The sequence below is a fragment of the Hyperolius riggenbachi genome, chromosome 6 (genome assembly GCF_040937935.1).
Source record: "Hyperolius riggenbachi isolate aHypRig1 chromosome 6, aHypRig1.pri, whole genome shotgun sequence".
NCBI classification, from domain to species: Eukaryota; Metazoa; Chordata; class Amphibia; order Anura; family Hyperoliidae; genus Hyperolius; species Hyperolius riggenbachi.
The window spans coordinates 384,605,604-384,626,570 of NC_090651.1; the positions used below are offsets into that span (position 1 = coordinate 384,605,604).

Sequence of the window (20,967 nt, forward strand, 5' to 3'; positions counted from 1 at the left end):
AGGGGGACACTGGAGGCATGGGGAACAGAGGTGATGCAGAGGGGGACACTGGAGGCATGGGGAACAGAGGTTATGCAGAGGACACTGGAGGCATGGAAGAACAGAGGTGACGCAGAGGGGGACACTGGAGGCATGGGGAACAGAGGTGATGCAGAGGGGGACACTGGAGGCATGGGGAACAGAGGTTATGCAGAGGACACTGGAGGCATGGAGGAACAGAGGTGATGCAGAGGGGGGCACTGGAGTCATGGAAGAACATACGCGATGCAGAGGACACTGGAGGCATGGGGGAACAGAGGTGACGCAGAGAGGGGACACTGGAGGCATGGAAGAACAGAGGTGACACAGAGTGGGACACTGGAGGCATGGAAGAACAGAGGTGATGCAGAGGAGGACACTGGAGGCATGGGGGAACAGAGGTGACGCAGAGTGGGACACTGGAGGCATGGAAGAACAGAGGTGACGCAGAGGGGGACACTGGGGGCATGGAGGAACAGAGGTGACGCAGAGTGGGACACTGGAGGCATGGAAGAACAGAGATGACGCAGAAGGGGACACTGGAGGCATGGAGGAACAGGGGTGACGCAGAGGGGGCACTGGAAGATGGGGGACCAGAGGCAACACAGAGGACGACACTGGAGGCATGGGGGAGAACTGGTGACGCAGAAGGAGGTACAGGGAAGTGTTTTGACTTATGAACTGTTTCAAGCAGGCCCAGATTTAAATTACATCACAGCCTATAGGCACAGATGTTCCGGCACCCTAGACTTCACCCTCCTTGAACTTACAAACCCCCAATAGAACTGCACCGCAAGTGTGCAGCCTGGCCCAGCTGTCAGCCTGCTTCTCCTGCCCAGTGTAGGTAGCCACAGGTATCCCTTAGTAATAGGTAGCCAGAGTAAAGTATAATGTATGCTCCGCTCAGGACTTTGCATAGGGAAGGGGAGAGGGAGGCGCTTGGGGACAGGAGTGAGCCGCCTCTCCACCATCAGGCGCCTGGTGGCATAAGCCTGCAGTGCCTTACGGAAAATCCTGCCCTGGTTTCAGGTTAAGAACGAACCTGCAGTCCCCATCTTGTTTAACCAGGGGCTACCTGTATATACAGTATGTCACAAAAGTGAGTGCTCTCTGACATTTTTGTAAAAAAACAAAAACCAATATCTTTTCATGGGACAACATTGAAGATGACTGCCGTAAAATACAAAGCAGTCAGCATACAGCTTTTATAGCAGTGTACATTTGCTGTCCTATCAAAATAACTCAACATGCAACCATTAATGTCTAAACCGTTGGCAACAAAAGTGAGTGCACCCCTAGGTAAAGAATGTCAAAATTCTTACCCTCCCACCACCGTGCTTCACTGTAGGCAAGACACACTTGTCTTTGTACTCCTAACCTGGTTGCTGCCACACACTTGACGCGCTTCAAGTTGACATCTATTAAAAATCTATTTGCAGTGTGTGGCAGGAATCTGATTCAGATCCAAGAGGGATTTATCTTTTGTCTGGCAATCTGTATATGTACGGCAACCATTGGGGCTAAACGAGAAGAATAGACGAGACCAATGTTTCCACTTTGATGCAAAGTTTTTTTTGCTGTTTGTACAGCACTTGTGGTTGGGTTATTCCTAATTCAGGAGCATACCTCCCAACTTTTTTGAGATGAGACAGAGGGACACTTAAAGGGGCACTATGGCGAAAAAGTGTAAACTTTAAAATATGTGCAAACATATACAAATAAGAAGTACGTTTTTTTTCCAGATTAAAATGAGCCATAAATTACTTTTCTCCTATGTTGCTGTCACTTGCAGTACGTAGTAGAAATCTGACAGAAGCGACAGGTTTTGGACTAGTCCAGCTCTTCATGGGGCATTCTCAGGGATTTATTTTTAAATAAAAGCACTTAGTGAATGGCAGTTGCTCTGTCCAACTGCCAGAAAACTGTGTAGGGAGCAGTGAAGCTGGCCAGCATCATTGTTTAAAGAGAAACTCCAACCTAGAATTGAACTTTATCCCAATCAGTAGCTGATACCCCCTTTTACATGAGAAATATAATGCTTTTCACAAACAGACCATCAGGGGGCGCTGTATGACTGATTTTGTGCTGAAACCCCTCCCACAAGAAGCTCTGGGACCGCGGTACTCTGGGCAAACTGCCACAATGTAACAATGTTCACAGACAGGAAATAGCTGTTTACAGCTGTCTGTAACAGCCAAAACAGCTAGGAGCAGCTACATAATCTGCCCAAAGTAAAAATGTCACCATGTAATAAATGTCAGAATGTAAATCGGGGAGAGGAAAGATTTTTACAATGAGCGTACACTGACTAAATCATTTATACAGAATTATGGTAAAAATGAAGCACTTTTTTTACTACATTATTTTCACTGGAGTTCCTCTTTAAATCATTTTTAGGGAATATCTTTATAAAGAATAAATGCCTTGCTGAGAATTCCCTTTGAAGAGATGGACTAGTCCAAAACTTGTCGCTTCTTTCAGATTTCTACTATCTACTCTAAGTGACAGCAACATAGGAGAAAAGTAATTTATGGCTCATTTTACTCTGGAAAAAACATTCTTCTTAATTGTCTGTTTGCACATATTTTAAATTTTAAAATGTTTTTCGCCATAGTGCCCCTTTAAGCCATGCCCCTGCCACACCCCTGACCACGCCCTGTCACAACCCTAGTCACGCATACCATAAAGATTTTATAAGAAAAATGTTTTTCAATCCACTCTGGTCATTTCTATCCTGGCTCATTTTCCTTTGCATTCACTTTTTTAAATTACTGTATTTTTTGGACTATAAGACAAACCTTTTCTCCTCCAAAATTGAGGGGAAAATTTCAGTGCGTCTTCTAGTCCGAATATATGGTGTTTGGACTGTGCAGAGCAGGTTGCAGAGTGGCCAGTCTTGCCTGTCTGCCGGCCGCGCGACTTAAAAGTCCCCTCCCCCGCCTGCATGGTGCCCAGGGTGGCGCTCTCTCACTTAGTGACCTGGGGGAGGGGTTATGCACATCGGGCAGTGAGAGGACCGAAAGCAGCATGGCGGCCTCTCTGCCAGGGACTCCGAGTGAACCGCAGGAGCTGCCATGTACACGCTCCATCCTCTGATTTGATGCACCATCACTCTGTGACCTGGCGGCGCACGTGCGCCGAGGTCACGTATGTTGCTGGTTAGGTGGCCGGAAGCTGCATGGTGGCCTCTCTGCCAGGGACACGAGCGCACCGCGGGATGCTTGCGGAAGCTAAGCCTCCCTGGACATGGCAGGAAAGCGACCCGGACACTGCAGGACACGCTGTCTCATTCGGCAGTGAGAGGGCCGGATGCAGCATGGCGGTTTCTTTCACGGCGGACTCTGAGCGGGCACTGTACACGTGGGGCTGCAGTACCCTGGGAGGGACGTCAGCCCGGACACTCTGTATCCCGCCGAGTGGACGCTGCTGGGTGCTTTGTGGGACTTTGAGCAGCGGACGGGATGCAACAATCTAAAGCTGCAGGATCTGACGTGGGGAATCCACCAAGGGGGCATTGCTGATTGCTATATTGTCCAGGTAACTCGTAGCAAGGAGTAGTGAAACAGATTTACTATGCTGGCTGATACAGTGGTTTTCAAAAGTATTCGGCCCCCTTGAAGTTTTCCACATTTTGTCACATTACTGCCACAAACTTGAATCAATTTTATTGGAATTCCACGTGAAAGACCAACACAAAGTGGTGTACACGTGAGAAGTGGAACGAAAATCATACACGATTACAAACATTTTTTTTACAAATAAATAACTGCAAAGTAGGGTGTGCGTAATAATTCCCCTTTGGTCTGAGTGCAGTTAGTTGCCCATAGACATTGCCTGATGAGTGCTAATGACTAGAGTGCACCTGTGTGTAATCTAATGTCAGTACAAATACAGCTGCCCTGTGACGGCCTCAGAGGTTGTCTAAGCGAATATTGGGAGCAACAACACCATGAAGTCCAAAGAACACACCAGACAGGTCAGGGATAAACTTATTGAGAAATTTAAAGCAGGCTTAGGCTACAAAAAGATTTCCAAAGCCTTGAACATCCCACGGAGCACTGTTCAAGCGATCATTCAGAAATGGAAGGAGTATGGCACAACTGTAAACCTACCAAGACAAGGCCGTCCACCTAAACTCACAGGCCGAACAAGGAGAGCGCTGATCAGAAATGCAGTCAAAAGGCCCATGGTGACTCTGGACGAGCTGCAGAGATCTACAGCTCAGGTGGGAGACTTTGTCCATAGGACAACTATTAGTCGTGCACTACACAAAGTTGGCCTTTATGCAAGAGTGGCAAGAAGAAAGCCATTGTTAACAGAAAAGCGTATGAAGTCCCGTTTGTAGTTGGCCACAAGCCATGTGGGGGACACAGCAACCATGTGGAAGAAGGTGCTCTGGTCAGATGAGACAAAAATTGAACTTTTTGGCCAAAATGCATAACGCTATTTGTGACGGAAAACTAACACTGCACATCACTCTGAACACACCATCCTCACTGTCAAATATGGTGGTGGCAGCATCATGCTCTGGGGGTGCTTCTCTTCAGCAGGGACAGGGAAGCTGGTCAGAGTTGATGGGAAGATGGATGGAGCCAAATACAGGGTAAACTTGGAAGAAAACCTATTGGAGACTGCAAAAGACTTGAGACTGGGGCGGAGGTTCACCTTCCAGCAGGACAATGACCCTAAACATAAAGCCAGGGCAACAATGGAATGGTTTAAAACAAAACATATCTATGTGTTTAGAATGGCCCAGTCAGTCAAGTCCAGATCTAAATCCAATCGAGAATCTGTGGCAAGATCTGAAAACTGCTGTTCACAAACGCTGTCCATCTAATCTGACTGAGCTGGAGCTGTTTTGCAAAGAAGAATGGGCAAGGATTTCAGTCTCTAGATGTGCAAAGCTGGTAGAGACATACCCTAAAAGACTGGCAGCTGTAATTGCAGCAAAAGGTGGTTCTACAAAGTATTGACTCAGGGGGCTGAATAATTATGCACAACCCACTTTGCAGCTATTTATTTGTAAAAAATGTTTGGAATGATGTATGATTCTTGATCCACTTCTCACGTGTACACCACTTTGTATTGGTATTTCACATGGAATTCCAATAAAATTGATTCATGTTTGTGGCAGTAATGTGACAAAATGTGGAAAACATCAAGGGGGCTGAATACTTTTGCAAGCCACTGTACATAAAGGGGAATAGTAGGGTTAAAATAAGAACCTTTGTTGAGCACGTCTTACAGATATGATAAATTGGTCTCAGACTTTTACATTTTTCTCACAATGGATGGTAAGTTGGAGACCATGCTTTATCTGCACTAGCAAAGCAGATTGTATGTTGCAGCCTTGTTTGATTAATGTCCCCTAATGCATCATATTGACAGTTGCCACTCTTGTACTTATTAGCCATTTACTTAGGGAACAGGACAACTTAACTGTACTTGCATATGGCTGGGAGCTCACAAGACGCCCCTGCATCATGGATGGACTAGGTTTGGTATCATTTTTCCCCCCCTGATTTCTGCCCTCTAAACCTAGGTGCGTCTTATGCTCCGAAAAATACGGGTAGTAATATATCAATTTAATCTGGAGACTGCCTAACACCGATGGGCGTGGCCACGGCAGCAGCCCCAGTACCGCCTAGTCAAGTCCTGGGGCTGCAGTTGCAAGCGCACCTCCTGCTCGGGGGGCGGAGCTCTGCCCCTCCTTCAGTCTCCGAGCGGCGAGTGCCGCTCAGGAGACTTAGATGGCGAAACCGCCGTCTAATTACATAGTATAGCGCTGTGATCAGCAGCAGCGCTGTACTGGGGACAGCCGTGTGACACGGCTGTCCCCTTCTGTGTCTCGGCTGTCATAGGCTGAAGCCTAGGACAGCTAATCACGTGGATTGGCTGGTGGGGGGAGGGAGGGGGTAAGGCCCCGTTCACACTTGCGGTTTTGTCAAAACCGCACCGGATGTCCGGACCGCACCGGAGCCGGACCGGACCTGATCCGTACGGTTCCTATCCGGATCCGGTCCGTTTGCATCCGGTTTCCGTGCGGTGTGAACACGGTTGCGGTCGGGATCCGGTTTCTTAAGGAGATACCATCCTGTAAATACCTGGGGTCTGGGAGGTCAGCAGAAGGGTCTGGGGTCATTGTTGGAGACAGGTGGACGTGTGGAGACCATCCGTGGATACAGAGACTGCAGTTGGGACCATGGATCCAGGCATTTTTTACTCGTAAACCTGGGAATTCTCTCCTTCCTGTTGTTCGCCTCCTCGTTATCAGACATCAGACATGTTGCTGCCAAAACGAGCTCCAGCATGAAATCGCTGCCGCCCCACTCTTTGAACGCTGGGCCCATGTGGTCCCCATCCAAAATGCATAGGAAGTGGGGTAGAACGTCCGGTTTTTGTAGCCAGTGTGTTGTGCGCTCTCCGGCTCTCATTGCTTTGTATTGGCCGGATGGTGCAGTCCGGCTCCGCTCCGGATACGGCTGCCGGAGGAGCCGGACCAAAAAATAGCGCATGTTGGAACGGACGCCGGATCCGGTCCGGATCCGGTCCGGCTCCGGTCCGGCAGAACGGACGCATGTGAACGGACGCATAGGCTTTCATTGCTATTGCCGTGCGTCCGTTCCGTCCGTTCTGCAAGCGGTCCGGCTCCGGCACGGCGATTCCGGACGGCCACCGCTAATGTGAACCGGGCCTAATATATCAAAATAAAATAAAAAATAGCAAAATTTAATTAAAAAAAAAAAACATTTAGTTAAAAAATAAACAAACAAACATCCGGGGGGGGGGGGGGGGGCGATCTGACCCCACCAACAGAGAAAAGGGCGGAGGAATCACTTGTGTGCTGTGCGGCCCTGCAGCTTGGCCTTAAAGTTGCAATGGCCATTTTCCCAAAAATTAGCCTTTAAAGGGGTTTTCCACTGTGGCCCTTACATGGTTAAAAAATGGAAATAAAGTTTTTAGAGTCAAACACTTTTTTTTTTTTAGTGGAGAAATCAATATATTTACATAGAAAGAGGGACACAGTCCTGAAAGAGGGACAAATGAGGAAAGAGGGACAGGGCTCCTAAAGAGCGACTGTCCCTCCAAAAGAGGGACAGTTGGGAGGTATGCAGCAGTAACTGCATTTGATTGTTTCCTAACCACGTAGCAGATGTATACATTTCCATAAAGTCTGAGAAATGAGTTGACCTCTCTGGAGGAAGTGCTGGCGGAACGTTCTCTGCACGGCACGCAGATCCATTGAAGTGCAAACAAGGCGGACTAGCTTCAGAAAAGAATGCAGACGAAGCAACAATGCATAAACAAGCATCTGGGTGAATGTTATTCAGAGAAAGTACCAATTATGGTGTTTGTGTCCCTGGACAGTCTGTCACCTCACACTATAGTGCTTGTTATCATGTCGGGCTGGAATCTGATTATTATTTCTGGCTGGAAAAATTCTGGACTGATAAAGATGCTCTTAAAGCGGAAATTGTCTGGTATAGGGTTTAATAACAACTTGTTTCCCTTCTCCTTATTCTATTTGCTTTTGTTCCAAAGTAGGCTAGGCCTCACGGCCCTGGCCTGTCCCTGTGGGCTAGGCCTCACGGCCCTGGCCTGTCCCTGTGGGCTAGGCCTCACGGCCCTGGCCTGTCCCTGTGGGCTAGGCCTCACGGCCCTGGCCTGTCCCTGTGGGCTAGGCCTCACGGCCCTGGCCTGTCCCTGTGGGCTAGGCCTCACGGCCCTGGCCTGTCCCTGTGGGCTACGGCCCTGGCCTGTCCCGGTGGGCTAGGCCTTCCCGTTGTGAAGCAATCAGAGTGGGGATGGTCAACGAGACACAAATAATTTCGAGTTAAATAATGATTATGCAAAATTTGTAAGCAAATGTAGGCAGCTTGAAAAAGTACCAATCAAATTTGACCTCAGCAGCATTTATTGGTTCATTTTCAAGCTGCGTACATTTGCATGGTACTGCATCAGCTCACATTTATTTGCATGTCATTGACCATCCCTATCAGAGAGAGATTTTGGACAGTTATAAAGATCGAGCACTTTAATTCCAGTGCAGGAGATCTGGGCGCAGCCGGCGCCACCATAGGCCGTAATAGGAATTACATCTATAGCAGCGCACAGGGAGTAACTTTAGCGCCATCAGAAGACGCAGCTGAAGTTGCATTTAAAACGCAATAAATCGGCCTCCAGCAATCGCTGGAAGCCGAATTACATCATTCTCCACCATCCATGGCGGCCTGGAGGGGGAATAGTAATTAACGCCGCCAGGACTTGTGCAGGAGCAGGGGGAGCCATTTACCGGCTGTATCCTGCGCCTAAGTCTCCCGGCGGTGATTTTATATGTATCCGTAAAGATATTGTGAGTTTTTTTAGAACTACGGGTAGTTATGTTTTGTTTCTGTTAGCTTCTTTTTAGCATCTTGTGGCCTCTTCAGGTTTTTCCTAATCTCTGGGCGACAAACCTGTTTGTTATATAAAGAGGAGTGGTGGTGGGGGATTGTGTGTGTGTGTGTGTGGGGGGGGGGGGGTGCCTGGCAGCAGTTGCCTTCCAGTAAGGCTGATGTCTCTCCTTTTTGATCCCTGTGGAGTCTCCTTTCCTCCTGGGTATATATCCACATATATATCTGTGCGGCTGGCCGGTGGCAGCAGGTGCCTGGTATTGGCCGGTGGTGTGTATGAAGCGTGCTCGCGGTGTATCAGGACATGGTGTACGGCTGCAGGCGTGTTACCCCTGAAGGTCCCTCGTTTACGGTGCTCCCCAGTGACAATGTGCTGCGTGTTCGGATTGTCAGAGAAGTGAGACGCGGGTTTAACCCCTCCGAACAGCCAGACTGCTCTAATAAAGACGAACAAAGCCACTTAATGTGAATTGCTTCTTCAGAGGCGGATCTGTCGTATAATTGCAGGTTTACTCCATACTTTGGTCATTTTCAGATCAAAGCGCACAAGAAAAGCTGAGACAAGATCTTGCTTTTGTCTTGTATGGAAGGGAAACCCGGAAAACCTATTTATTTTTTCATTTTATGTCACAGTTGGTGACAAATTTCCCTCACTTCCTCTACCAGGAGACCCAACAGGAAGTTGAGGGTCTCCTCAGAGACCATTGCATCTTGGGCCTGTAACTAGAACACTGTTGGCGATTGTAAGATCACACGTGATTTGCTGGTTTGGTCGATATCTTTTTGTTTCCTGTGCCTTTTTCCACTGGTGCAATTCAATGTTTTTAGTAAATCTGTGAGGTTGGTGGATGGAAAAAACAGATACTTGCCTCAGGAGGGGCTAACCTCCCAGTCTTCATGTGGCTTCCCCATTTTTCTCCACCAAGCAGTTTGCAATCAGGAATCTCTGAAGCACGGCCACACTAGCACAGTAGCGCGGATCCGCTTGGGCTTTGGTGAAAACAGCCGTGGCCGATCCGGTACGTGCTACTTTGCAGACGGCGTGGGGCAGTAGCATAGACCCAGTCAGGCTCAACTTTTTCCACCGAAGCTGGTCAAGCGTCAACGAGCCCTCCACTTGTCCTTCAGGACCATGAGACTGCTCCTCCTATCTGAGGAACAGGAAGCACATAACAGTTTAGACCACTTCCACACCTCAGTGCTTTCCTATCCCTTGGGATAGAAAGAAGTAATCTACCTATTGGGCTGTCGGGGGTCCTAGGGCAAATGCGGCTGCTGTCCCACCAATCCAGGGGCAGCCTGGCAGGTGAATCCCAGAAGGAAGTATGGTGTGTTAGTGGTCTGTGGCACCCGGTGCTTTGGTGTATAGTATCGCTGCCGGGCGCCTGTTTCCAGCCACCGGACCCCTGGATGCCAGCCTAGCATGGCGGCGGCCCTCGTGTCGGCACAGATTTCCACTGGAAGTGATTGCGCCAATTCGCTTCCCCTGGATGTGTGCGGTCAATGATGGTGCACAAGGGATGCTAAAGCAGGAGGGGAGAGTCAAATGTGCACACTAGAAAGTATGATGGGTGGCCAGGTTCACCCATAGTAGATTGTGGCCTCAAGGTGCCATGGCTGACACTCTCCCTCTCTGGGTGCGGACAAGATTCCGAATACCGCTAGTGGAGTAGGCCCTGAGGCTATCGCTTGGCACGCTGTTGCTGAGCACACATATGGGAGAGGTTTCTGAGGGCTACTTTCTCATGTCTTTACAGGATATTGTGCACAAGAAATGACCCACCATGTTAACCAAGCGGGGTATTTTGTAAAAAGAAATTGGCCTCAATTCACTAAGCTTATCTCCTGTCTTTAATAACGTTTCTAGAGTTGTTACCATGGTGATAAGGCATGTAGTATTCAGGAAACATTTTACCTCAGGCAAACCTAAAGTTACCTCTTCTGTCTTTAAGTTAACTCTCCAATCCTTAAAAAAACTCCAGAGTTAAAGACCGGCTGTTAATTAGCTGCATGTGAAAATAACTACAGAGGAGGTAAATTAACTACAGATGAGGTAACTTATGCTGGGAATACACGGTTCGTTTTTGCCTTCGTTTAAACCTTCGATTCGTTCGGTAAACGAATCGAGTGTTGAAAACGTATGTGAAAATAGTCATAATCTCATTATAGTTTCGATTAATAGACCCCAAAAACGAACGACTAGTGATCGAACATGTTTGATATTATCTCTCTTTATCCATCTAATCGAGCCATTGGTAGGCTTGATGGCTGTTCAGATCGATTATATATTCGTTTATGCTAGTCCGTCCCTGTAAAAAGGGATTTTCGTTTCTTTGCAGCCTTCGATCATTGGAAAAACGAAACCATCAGAATCGAAAAAAAAAACGAAACCGTGGGTGGTGATATTAACTATATGACCGATTATTTCGGGATCGAAAAGGACAAAAGGCACAATCGAAACGAAGGTTTAAACGAAGGCAAAAACGAACCGTGTATTCCCAGCATTAAGGAATGAAGAGATAAGATAACTCTCACCTTGCCTTATTATCTCCAGCATGATCTTAGTGAATTGAGGCCATTGTCTTCATCTTATATGAAGCCTTTTTGCCACTTGTACCGGTTCTGGAAAGCCTGGAGAGAGGAGAATACTTTTAAACCAAATTCTCTCCGATAAAGTTATATCTCATTTATTTATCACAGGGTGTGGAAGGATTATTTAACACCTCTATTGCATCAGATACTCTGGTTAAAGCGAGATTGTCACCATAAAAATCAAATTTAAACAGTAACTGTTCTGAGTGTACTAAGTGACAAAAATGCTAATCTTGCATTCAAAACTTTTTCTGCTGTTATGGTTTGTAGTTATCACATACTTTAGGAGCGCTGGCCCTTTAATTGCCATTGCCATCGGCTGGCAAAACAGTTGCATGCTGGGGGCCTTTTTATCTATATATTCCTCCTCTTCCTTTTATTTCCTCCTCCTTCTAATGACACAAGACTGCTTCCTAATATAGACCTCAGTGGGAGTGTCTAAAGACTCTGGGAGGAGGGCGGGTAACGAATACACAATTAGCAAGAGGAGAAAAGAGTGAGGGAGGAAATGTCAGGATTAGCCTTATTCAAAGGTAACCAAGATGGAAACTGCCTAGAATAGGATTCTCTGCTTTTCCTTTATAAAATTCACAGGAATCGTAGTGTGGACAGTGCAATACATGTGTTATATAAGTAGAACTAGTATTCATCTACATATGTTTTTTTTATTTCTAGGTTAGCATGGCTGTCACTTGTTTTTTTTAAAAGATTCCTGTAAGACAGTCCCGTCCAAGCCTACATTTCCCTCTTTGGGTTTATATACTGTTCTAACGGCTCTGACCCGATCTCTGTTTGAGCCCTTGTCTGATTCTTGACTTTAAAATCTTTATTTTTAGCAGTGATTTCTACAGCAGGGTTGGAGAGATCCAAGCGATTAGTGTCAATCTCCATTCCTGACGATAATAGAGGATAGGATATCCTACACCCACCTGACCACTACAGGTTGTGGTCCCCTTGTAGACCAGAGAAATGTTCACATTTCAGCACGCCTACCGTTCATTTACCAATATTTTCATCACTTATTATCACACCTAAATGAGATCTGTACATTGTTTTTATTTTTTTTTCGCCACACATTTTGCTTTCTTTGGGTGGTACTTTTTGCTAAGCATTTATTTTCTTATATGCATTTTAACAGGAATAATGGTGAAAATACTGAAACAAATAATTTCTCAGTTTTCAGCTATTCTAGTTTTAAAATGAATATGCCACTGTTGATAGAACCATTACACTGTATTTGCCCATTTGTCCTGGTTATTACAATGTTTAAATGATGTCCGTATGGCGACAATATATTTGGAAATAAAGGTGTATTTTTTCCGTCTTTTTTTTTTTTTTTTTTTAATAATATATCACTACTTACAAACCTTTTATTTGAAAAATAACAGTACTATACCTTCATGACATACATCTTAAAAAAAAATTGTCTCTAAGATAACTATTTAAGTCCCCACATTTATTCCTGTGTTCTGTAAATATTTGTTGAGCAATCTCATGGTCCTTGTTGTGAAAGATTGTGGAACTCATCTCGCCAGTAAGAGTGAGCCCATATATTTACAGATGACCGAATAATGGCGAGGAGGAGCGGGATGGAGGAAGCCGCTGTTCATCCTAAGGCTTCCCTCTACTGAGGTAAGTACCCAAGTTGGGCCCAGTGCTGTCTAACTTGATGGGCAAGGGTGTGTGTCTAGCATCTGACTTTTATGCTGGAGGGGGCAGAGCATCCATATCTTTGCTTTGGGGGAGGAGCCAAGCACAAACCAACAGTGGGCCTGCCAGAGTAGGGGGCCTGACACAAAATTAGTCCAGGCAAGTGAGTGCTGCCTGGGGGCCACTTCTGATCCGCAGGCCACCAGTTGAACAGTCCTGCTTTAGCCAAAAACAGTGCATGCAGCATTTTTCCTGCCTTTGGGTTTTCTGGGAGTGAAATAAAGTCTAAGGGCCCTTTCCCACTAGCAATCACAATCGCTAAATGCCACCGATTGTGATTTTCCATGAATGTAGTTAAGCGATTGCGACTTTACATACACAATGCACTTGCATTGCAATATCGCTCTCAGAATCGCTCCCAAAAGCAATTGCGCTTTGTAAAAAATCGAATCGCGGTAGCGGGAAATACCTACCCACAATTCCTATGTTAAAGTGTCCGCCCTAGCGATGTAAAAATCGCTAGCGTTGTGCTACCAGTTCCCCCCCAACCACCCCCCCCCCCCCCCCACGCATTACTTTTGCAATACCAGCCGTCTCAGTGGAAAGGGGGCCAACAACAAACTGCTAAACATTAGTTGTCAGCTGTTGCAGAAGGTGAGGGTAAATATTCACAGTTGTGGATACTGTTACATTAAAGTGAACCTCCGGACTAAAAATCTACTCAGCAGCACTGTAAAGGCTTGGTGTTTTTTTTTTTTACAGTTTCACAGCATTAAAACTTTGTTTTTCTTACCAAAGCATCATTTTTAGCTGCATTTTTAGCTAAGCTCCACCCATCAAAGAAAACTGCCAGGGCTTTTTTTCCCTGATGTGGTGCAAAGCATGATGGGATTTCCTGTGTTGTTCACGTTGCCTAGCAACTGGGAGGGGTGATCAGCACACAGGACAGTTGGAACTGTGTCTCATGCTCACTGTCACCTCCTTTCAACCAAAAAGATGGCTGCCCTCATGAAATCAAACATTTGCCTGCTCTTTTAAAACAGGGCAGGTACAAGATTATATTACCTATCTATTTAAATTAACATAACTAATATAACTTAATGACAGTATGTTTGTTTAGGCTTAAAGGAGTCATCAGGCAAATTCAAAGAAAATAAGTGGTACTTACCGGGGGCTTCCTCCAGCCCCAAGCTCCCAGCATGTCCCTCGCCGCAGCTCTCCCCGCAACCGTTCGTTGCAGCTCCGACCCGGTCCCCGGCGATGTCAGAGCGACCTGGATGCCACTCTGTACAGCGCCTGTGCGAGTGGCGCTGTCAATCACCGCCGCGTGGGCCGGAGCGGACTGCGCAGGTGGTAGTAGTTCTGCGCCTGCACAGTCCACTCCGGCCCACGTGGCGGTGATTGACAGCGCCGCTCGCGCAGGTGCAGTACAGAGCGACCTGGAGGTCGCTCTGACGTCATCGCTGGGGACCAGGATGGAGCTGCGGCGAACGGCTGCGGGCAGAGCAGCGGCGAGGGACATGCTGGGAGCTTGAGGCTGGAGGAAGCCCCCGGTAAGTACCACTTATTTTTTTTGAACTTGCCTGATGACTCTAAGTTCCTCTTTAAGATATTCTGGTACTGGATTAAATTGTGGGCTTTATATTAGTGCCCAGATAGCCTATCACCTTCGGTCATTTGAGGCCCGTTGGGACGTGATTTCTAATGAGCAATCATTGTTTTCTAGGTCCGCCTCCGGCACCATGACGCTGCAGGGTTGTCGCTGGAGAAACCATCAAAGTCGTGCTGGAAGAAGAAAGTGGAGGAACCTGAAGATATGTCAGGTAACGTGTACAGAACCTACATCACTGATGTCTGTACTGATAGGCCGTGCACAGAACCTGCATCACTGCTGCCTGCTGTACTGATAGGCCGAGCACAGAACCCGCATCACTGCTGTCTGCTGTACTGATAGGCCGTGCACAGAACCTGCGTCACTGCTGCCTGTACTGATAGGCCGAGCACAGAACATGCTTCACTGCTGCCTGCTGTACTGATAGCCCGGGCACAGAACCTGCATCACTGCTGCCTGCTGCACTGATGGGCCATGCACAGAACCTGCATCACTGCTGCCTGCTGTACTGATAGGCCGAGCACAGAACCCGCATCACTGCTGTCTGCTGTACTGATAGGCCGAGCACAGAACCCGCATCACTGCTGTCTGCTGTACTGATGGCCGTGCACAGAACCTGCGTCACTGCTGCCTGTACTGATAGGCCGAGCACAGAACCTGCGTCACTGCTGCCTGCTGCACTGATAGGCCGAGGACAGAACCTGCATCACTGCTGCCTGCTGTACTGATAGGCCGAGCACAGAACCCGCATCACTGCTGTCTGCTGTACTGATAGGCCGTGCACAGAACCTGCGTCACTGCTGCCTGTACTGATAGGCCGAGCACAGAACCTGCGTCACTGCTGCCTGTACTGATAGGCCGAGCACAGAACCTGCGTCACTGCTGCCTGCTGCACTGATAGGCCGAGGACAGAACCTCCATCACTGCTCTCTGCTGTACTGATAGGCTGAGCACAGAACCTGCGTCACTGCTGCCTGCTGTACTGATAGGCCGAGCACAGAACCTGCAACTCTGCTGTACAGATAGGCCGCGTACAGAACCTGCGTCACTGCTGTCTGTACTGATAGGCCGTGCACAGAACCTGCGTCACTGCTGTACTGATAGGCCGAGCACAGAACATGCTTCACTGCTGCCTGCTGTACTGATAGCCCGGGCACAGAACCTGCATCACTGCTGCCTGCTGCACTGATGGGCCATGCACAGAACCTGCATCACTGCTGCCTGCTGTACTGATAGGCCGAGCACAGAACCCGCATCACTGCTGTCTGCTGTACTGATAGGCCGAGCACAGAACCCGCATCACTGCTGTCTGCTGTACTGATAGGCCGTGCACAGAACCTGCGTCACTGCTGCCTGTACTGATAGGCCATGCACAGAACCTGCGTCACTGCTGCCTGCTGCACTGATCGGCCGAGGACAGAACCTGCGTCACTGCTGCCTGCTGTACTCATAGGCCGGGCACAGAACCTGCGTCACTGCTGCCTGCTGTACTGATAGGCCGAGCACAGAACCTGCAACTCTGCTGTACAGATAGGCCGTGTACAGAACTTGCGTCACTGCTGTACTGATAGGCCGAGCACAGAACATGCTTCACTGCTGCCTGCTGTACTGATAGGCCGTGCACAGAACCTGCGTCACTGCTGCCTGCTGTACTGATAGGCCGAGCACAGAACCTGCCTCACTGCTGCCTGCTGCGCTGATAGGCCGAGCACAGAACCTGCATCACTGCTGCCTGCTGCACTGATAGGCCGTGCACAGAACCTGCGTCACTGCTGCCTGCTGTACTCATAGGCCGGGCACAGAACCTGCGTCACTGCTGCCTGCTGTACTGATAGGCCGAGCACAGAACCTGCAACTCTGCTGTACAGATAGGCCGTGTACAGAACTTGCGTCACTGCTGTACTGATAGGCCGAGCACAGAACATGCTTCACTGCTGCCTGCTGTACTGGTAGGCCGTGCACAGAACCTGCGTCACTGCTGTCTGCTGTACTGATAGGCCGTGCACAGAACCTGCCTCACTGCTGCCTGCTGCGCTGATAGGCCGTGCACAGAACCTGCAACACTGCTGCCTGCTGTACTGATAGGCCGAGCACAGAACCTGCGTCACTGCTGCCTGTTACAGTGATAGGCCGTGCACAGAACCTGCCTCACTGCTACCTGCTGCACTGATAGGCCATGGGCACACGGGTGCTATTTTCTCAACAAGGTACTACCGACATGCCTTCCATGCCCAGGCAGCAAAATAACAGATGAACAGCCTGGTTATTAATGCTTTGCACTGTACATACACATGTTTATCTCATCATTATGCATGTTGCCTCGGGCATCCTTTGAACATATGCCTTCTTCAGCAGAACATGCTGGTATTTGTAGTCCCTTAGCTACACTAGGGCTTATGTGGGCTTCCGTGGCCTCTGGTGTGCAGTATAGGAAATATAAATATAATCTTTAATTAGCATTAATGTATTCTGTCTCCCTTTGCTTTGCACATTCTGATGAGCATTTCTGCAATCTGTTGTGATTATCGACTGATCTATTCCGCCTGACTGCAGATCTCAGCGGAGGGACCGCCTCGCTCACCACAGCGCCATTTAGACACAGGCATCGCTTTAAATAATTGATGTCTTTGTTTATAAAAATTATCCTGGGTAATGATGTCACCTGAAATTTGCGTTTACGCCGTTCAGGTTAAAGAATTCCGCTCTAATTACTGGAAGGAAGCTTGATGTTGCTTTAATAGACGCCCGCTGTGTACGCTGAAGATGCTGATCAGCCTCCCTGTACAGAAAACACAATACAGGCTGCACTGCAGTGTACTTAAAGAGAACCAGTCACCAAGAATTGACCTTCATCCCAATCAGTAGCTGATATCCCCTTTTCCCCACGAGAAATCTATTCCTTTTCTCAAACAGATCATCAGGGGGCGCTGTATGGCTGATATTGTGGTGAAACCCCTCCCACAGGAAACTGTCAGGACCATGGTACTCCTGGCAGTTTCCTGTCTTGTGAACCTCATTGCATTGTGGGAAATTGCTGTTTCCAACTGCCAAAAAAGCAAGCCGCATCTCTTTCCAGTGACATCACCTGCCAGCAGTAAAAATGTCACCAGGTGATAAATGTCAGAGTGTAAATCAGGGAGAGGAAAGATTTTACAATGGGCAAACACTGACTAAATCATGTATACATAATTATTGTAAAAATGAAGCACTTTTTTTATTACATTATTTTCACTGGAGTTCCTCTTTAATGGCTATGTAGTATTTCCCCAGTCACTTGCCAATCCCACATAGATGAACTGCTCCGCCCCAAGCCACACACACGCGCGTTATAATTTTTTTTTTTTTATTTAACAAAACCAGTCCAATTTTTCAGTTGATTGACAGCTGAGGAAGTTGTTCAATGCACCACGCATGTGTTCAAGACTGCCGCAATTTCCTGAAGTTAAAGGTGTGAGGATGGGATAGTACAGTACCGTTAATATTACCGATGGTCTTCTATCGGAAACTGGCTATAGTAGAATATCTCAAATGGTACTGATATTCTTCTATCAGCAAGATCTCACGCTCAAAGTAAGTACCGGCACTTTTAAATGTATACCCCAGGGCTGTGTGCCTCGAAATTGGGCAACCCCAACTAGCAATTTGCTCGCTTCCAGCTAAAGCACTTTTCTACCTTTATCCGGTCAGCAGGCGCCAGTCAGCCAATCAGGCATACTGTCACACCCTTTGACTGCTGTACCACATTTGGTAGAGCAGGCAAAGGGTGTATGACAGTACCCCATGATTGGCTGACTGGCCCCTGCTGACCAGATAAAGGTAGGACAGTGCTTTCGCTGGGAGTGAGCAAATTGTGTTTGTTGCAGTTGGCATTCAGTTTAGAGGCAGTGGGGGTGAATACCCTGGGAGTGAGAGGTCCAGGGCCCACCCGCACTTCCCTCTGGGCATCGCATGGTGGTTTGGGGGCCCCAGCCAGTGAGAGAGACTGGGGGCCCCTGGCTGTCATGTGGACCAGTGTTTGCAGCCCCAACTAGCCTAAGTGCTTAAAGGATACCACAACTGAAATGTGACATAATGAGATAGACATGTGTATGTACAGTGCCTAGCACACAGATAACTATGATGTGTTCCTTTTTTTCTTTCTCTGCCTGAAAGAGTTAAATATCAGGTATGTAAGTGGCTGACTCAGTCCTGACTCAGACAGGAAGTGACTACAGTGTGACCCTCACTGATAAGAAATTCCCCTTTTTTACCTCTTTCTTGCTCTCAGAAGCCATTTTCTGCTAGGAAAGTGTTTATATCCGCTTTGTTGTAGCCATGTTGCCCATTGGCAGCTCTTTCACACAAAGTGTAACTAGTTTTTGTCTTTTGGTAGTTTTGTTTTTTTTGGTTTTTTTTATAGCTTTCCTATTGCTGATCTGTATATCTTTATTTCAGAACTATTAAGGAGTCATTCGGACACCTCAGGAGAATGCCCGCCGCCCCCTTGTCCTGACTGCGGACGGACTTTCCACACGCTTCGTGCTTACAAGCTTCACTGTCGCAATCACACCGATGACCTCTCCTACACCTGCAAGTACTGTGACCTCGCCCGCGCAGGTGCCTCAGGAGGAGGAGATGGAAAGCCCTACTGCTGCTCTCACTGCGGGCGCCGGTTCTGGTGGCTCTTGGCACTACACCGCCATCACGAACAGCAGCACACCGGCAAGCGAGGGTACCAGTGTTCACCGTGCGGCAAGCAGCTGCCCAACCATAAGGCGTTCCGGAAGCACCAGCAGTCTCACCGCAAGGACTGGGTGTGCGTGTGGTGCAGCAAGTCTTTCACCAGCTCAGGAAAACTGTCACGGCACATTCGCATTCACACAGGGGAGCGTCCTTACCAGTGCCCAGACTGCCCCCAGGCGTTCACTCAGCTCGAGACCCTGCGTGTTCACCAGTGGGTCCATGAGGATCCTAAACCCTACCAGTGCCAGGACTGCGGGCAAGGCTTCCGGGCCAGGAGCACCTTCGAGAAGCACAAGAACCTGCATGTGTCCCGGAAGCCTTTCCCTTGCCCAGTCTGCGGAAAGACCTTCTTCTTCTCCTCCCGCTATAAGCGACACCAGCGCGTTCATACGGGTGAAAAGCCCTACAAGTGCCAGGATTGTGGCAAGAGCTTTAACCAGCGGTCTAACTATCAGCGCCATTGGGCGATCCACGTGGGTAAGAGACCTTTTCCATGCGACCAGTGCGAAAAGCGCTTCAGCCAAGCCTCCAATTACCGGCGGCACCTGAGAACTCACCGTAAGGAACCGGATAAGTGGCAGGAGGAGGACTACAAGTGCATCGAATGTGGGGCCTGCTTCAAGCTAGAAGGGGAGTTGCATGAGCATTACATCCAACATGCCAGGGGGGAGGTGTGACGACTTCAGGGGATAAAACCCCCATTAAACCCGCCAACTGACTGATTCCTCCTCCGTGTTTACCTGGTCAGTTCTCAGGAACACCTTGAAGGGAGTTTTTCATTTTGAGTGAACTCTCATGGCTGGACCTACGTATGGTTTAGAGATATGGCCATGAGCCATTCATTGATGGTGCTTGTGGTAAACCAGTGGATCCACCTGCTGTAATGGCCCTACATGACCCTACTGATGGTAAAGCAGACCTGTAGTGTCAGTAATGGTCCTACATGACCCTACTGATAGTAAAGCAGACCTGTAGTGTCAGTAATGGTCCTAAATGACCCTACTGATCATATAACCAACCTGTAGTGTCAGTAATGGTCCTAAATGACCCTACTGATCATATAACAGACCTGTAGTGTCAGTAATGGTCCTACATTGACCCTACTGATCATCTAGTCGACCTGTATTGTCAGTAATGGTCCTATGTGACCGTACTGATCTTACAGCAGACCTAATGTGTTAGTAATGGTCCCACATAACCCTACTGAAACCAGTGTTCATCAGTTCTCACAGTAGTATACGTTTGCCTGGAGGTGCCTCGTACACAATGGATAGAATATATGTCCTTCAACTTTTTGTTTTTTTTTTGTATGGCTTACCTGGTCTGTACTACCAGGTAATATTGTAGCAACCATAAACTGGTTTGCATTCACACATTGTTTCTTTTGTTTTTGTTGTTGTGTTTTTGCTAGTTCTATAGAGAATGGTGCATACTACTTGAATTTAGGAGTAAAGATTCTAAAATGCACTGAAAGAAATGTAGTACCACGGGAACCAGAAATTTGTGGGCTTGAACAAAAAACTTAGCAGGGGCCGAATTAGATGGAGGAATTGCCAGTTAGTTAACTGGCAGCTGGACGGCTAGTTACCTGGTTTTATGACATTCAACAAGCATTTGATTACCAAGTAATCTCTGATGTTAAAACTTATATTTTATTAAGTTCCTTTAAAAAGCACACAGCTAATTATACACAAATAATGAGCAAACACAACAAGAAGGGGAGGTGAAATAACCCTGAACTTGCATGAACTAATCATTCACTAAAATGGGATATGGGCATCCCTAAACACAACAAAATGAATTAACATATACAGGTTCCCAATTAGCGCTTCAGGAAGGTAACGATGGTGATCTGTGCAATGACTTTATTAGTATACTGAAAGAAACGTGTATACTGCAGGTTAGTTAGGGCTCGTTCCCACTATCGCGAATCTGCATGCGTCCAACGCATGCAGATTCGCACATGTAATGCAAGTGGAT

The 20,967-nt window shown here is 47.7% G+C and overlaps 1 protein-coding gene across 2 annotated transcripts in view; it reads left to right on the top strand.

The window, feature by feature from the left end:
- LOC137523116 (zinc finger protein 585B-like) overlaps positions 1-20,305 on the top strand; it is a 36,796-nt gene extending 16,491 nt beyond the window's left edge. The window contains exons 2-4 of one of the 2 annotated variants that reach the window (XM_068243340.1): positions 12,564-12,635; positions 14,380-14,476; positions 18,700-20,305. In XM_068243340.1, coding sequence (XP_068099441.1) covers positions 14,470-14,476; positions 18,700-19,664 — 972 coding nt within the window. In that variant the 5' untranslated portion in view covers positions 12,564-12,635; positions 14,380-14,469 and the 3' untranslated portion in view covers positions 19,665-20,305. The remainder of the gene's footprint in view (positions 1-12,563; positions 12,636-14,379; positions 14,477-18,699) is intronic. The other variant, XM_068243339.1, reaches the window with a different exon arrangement.
- Positions 20,306-20,967: the final 662 nt, after the last annotated feature.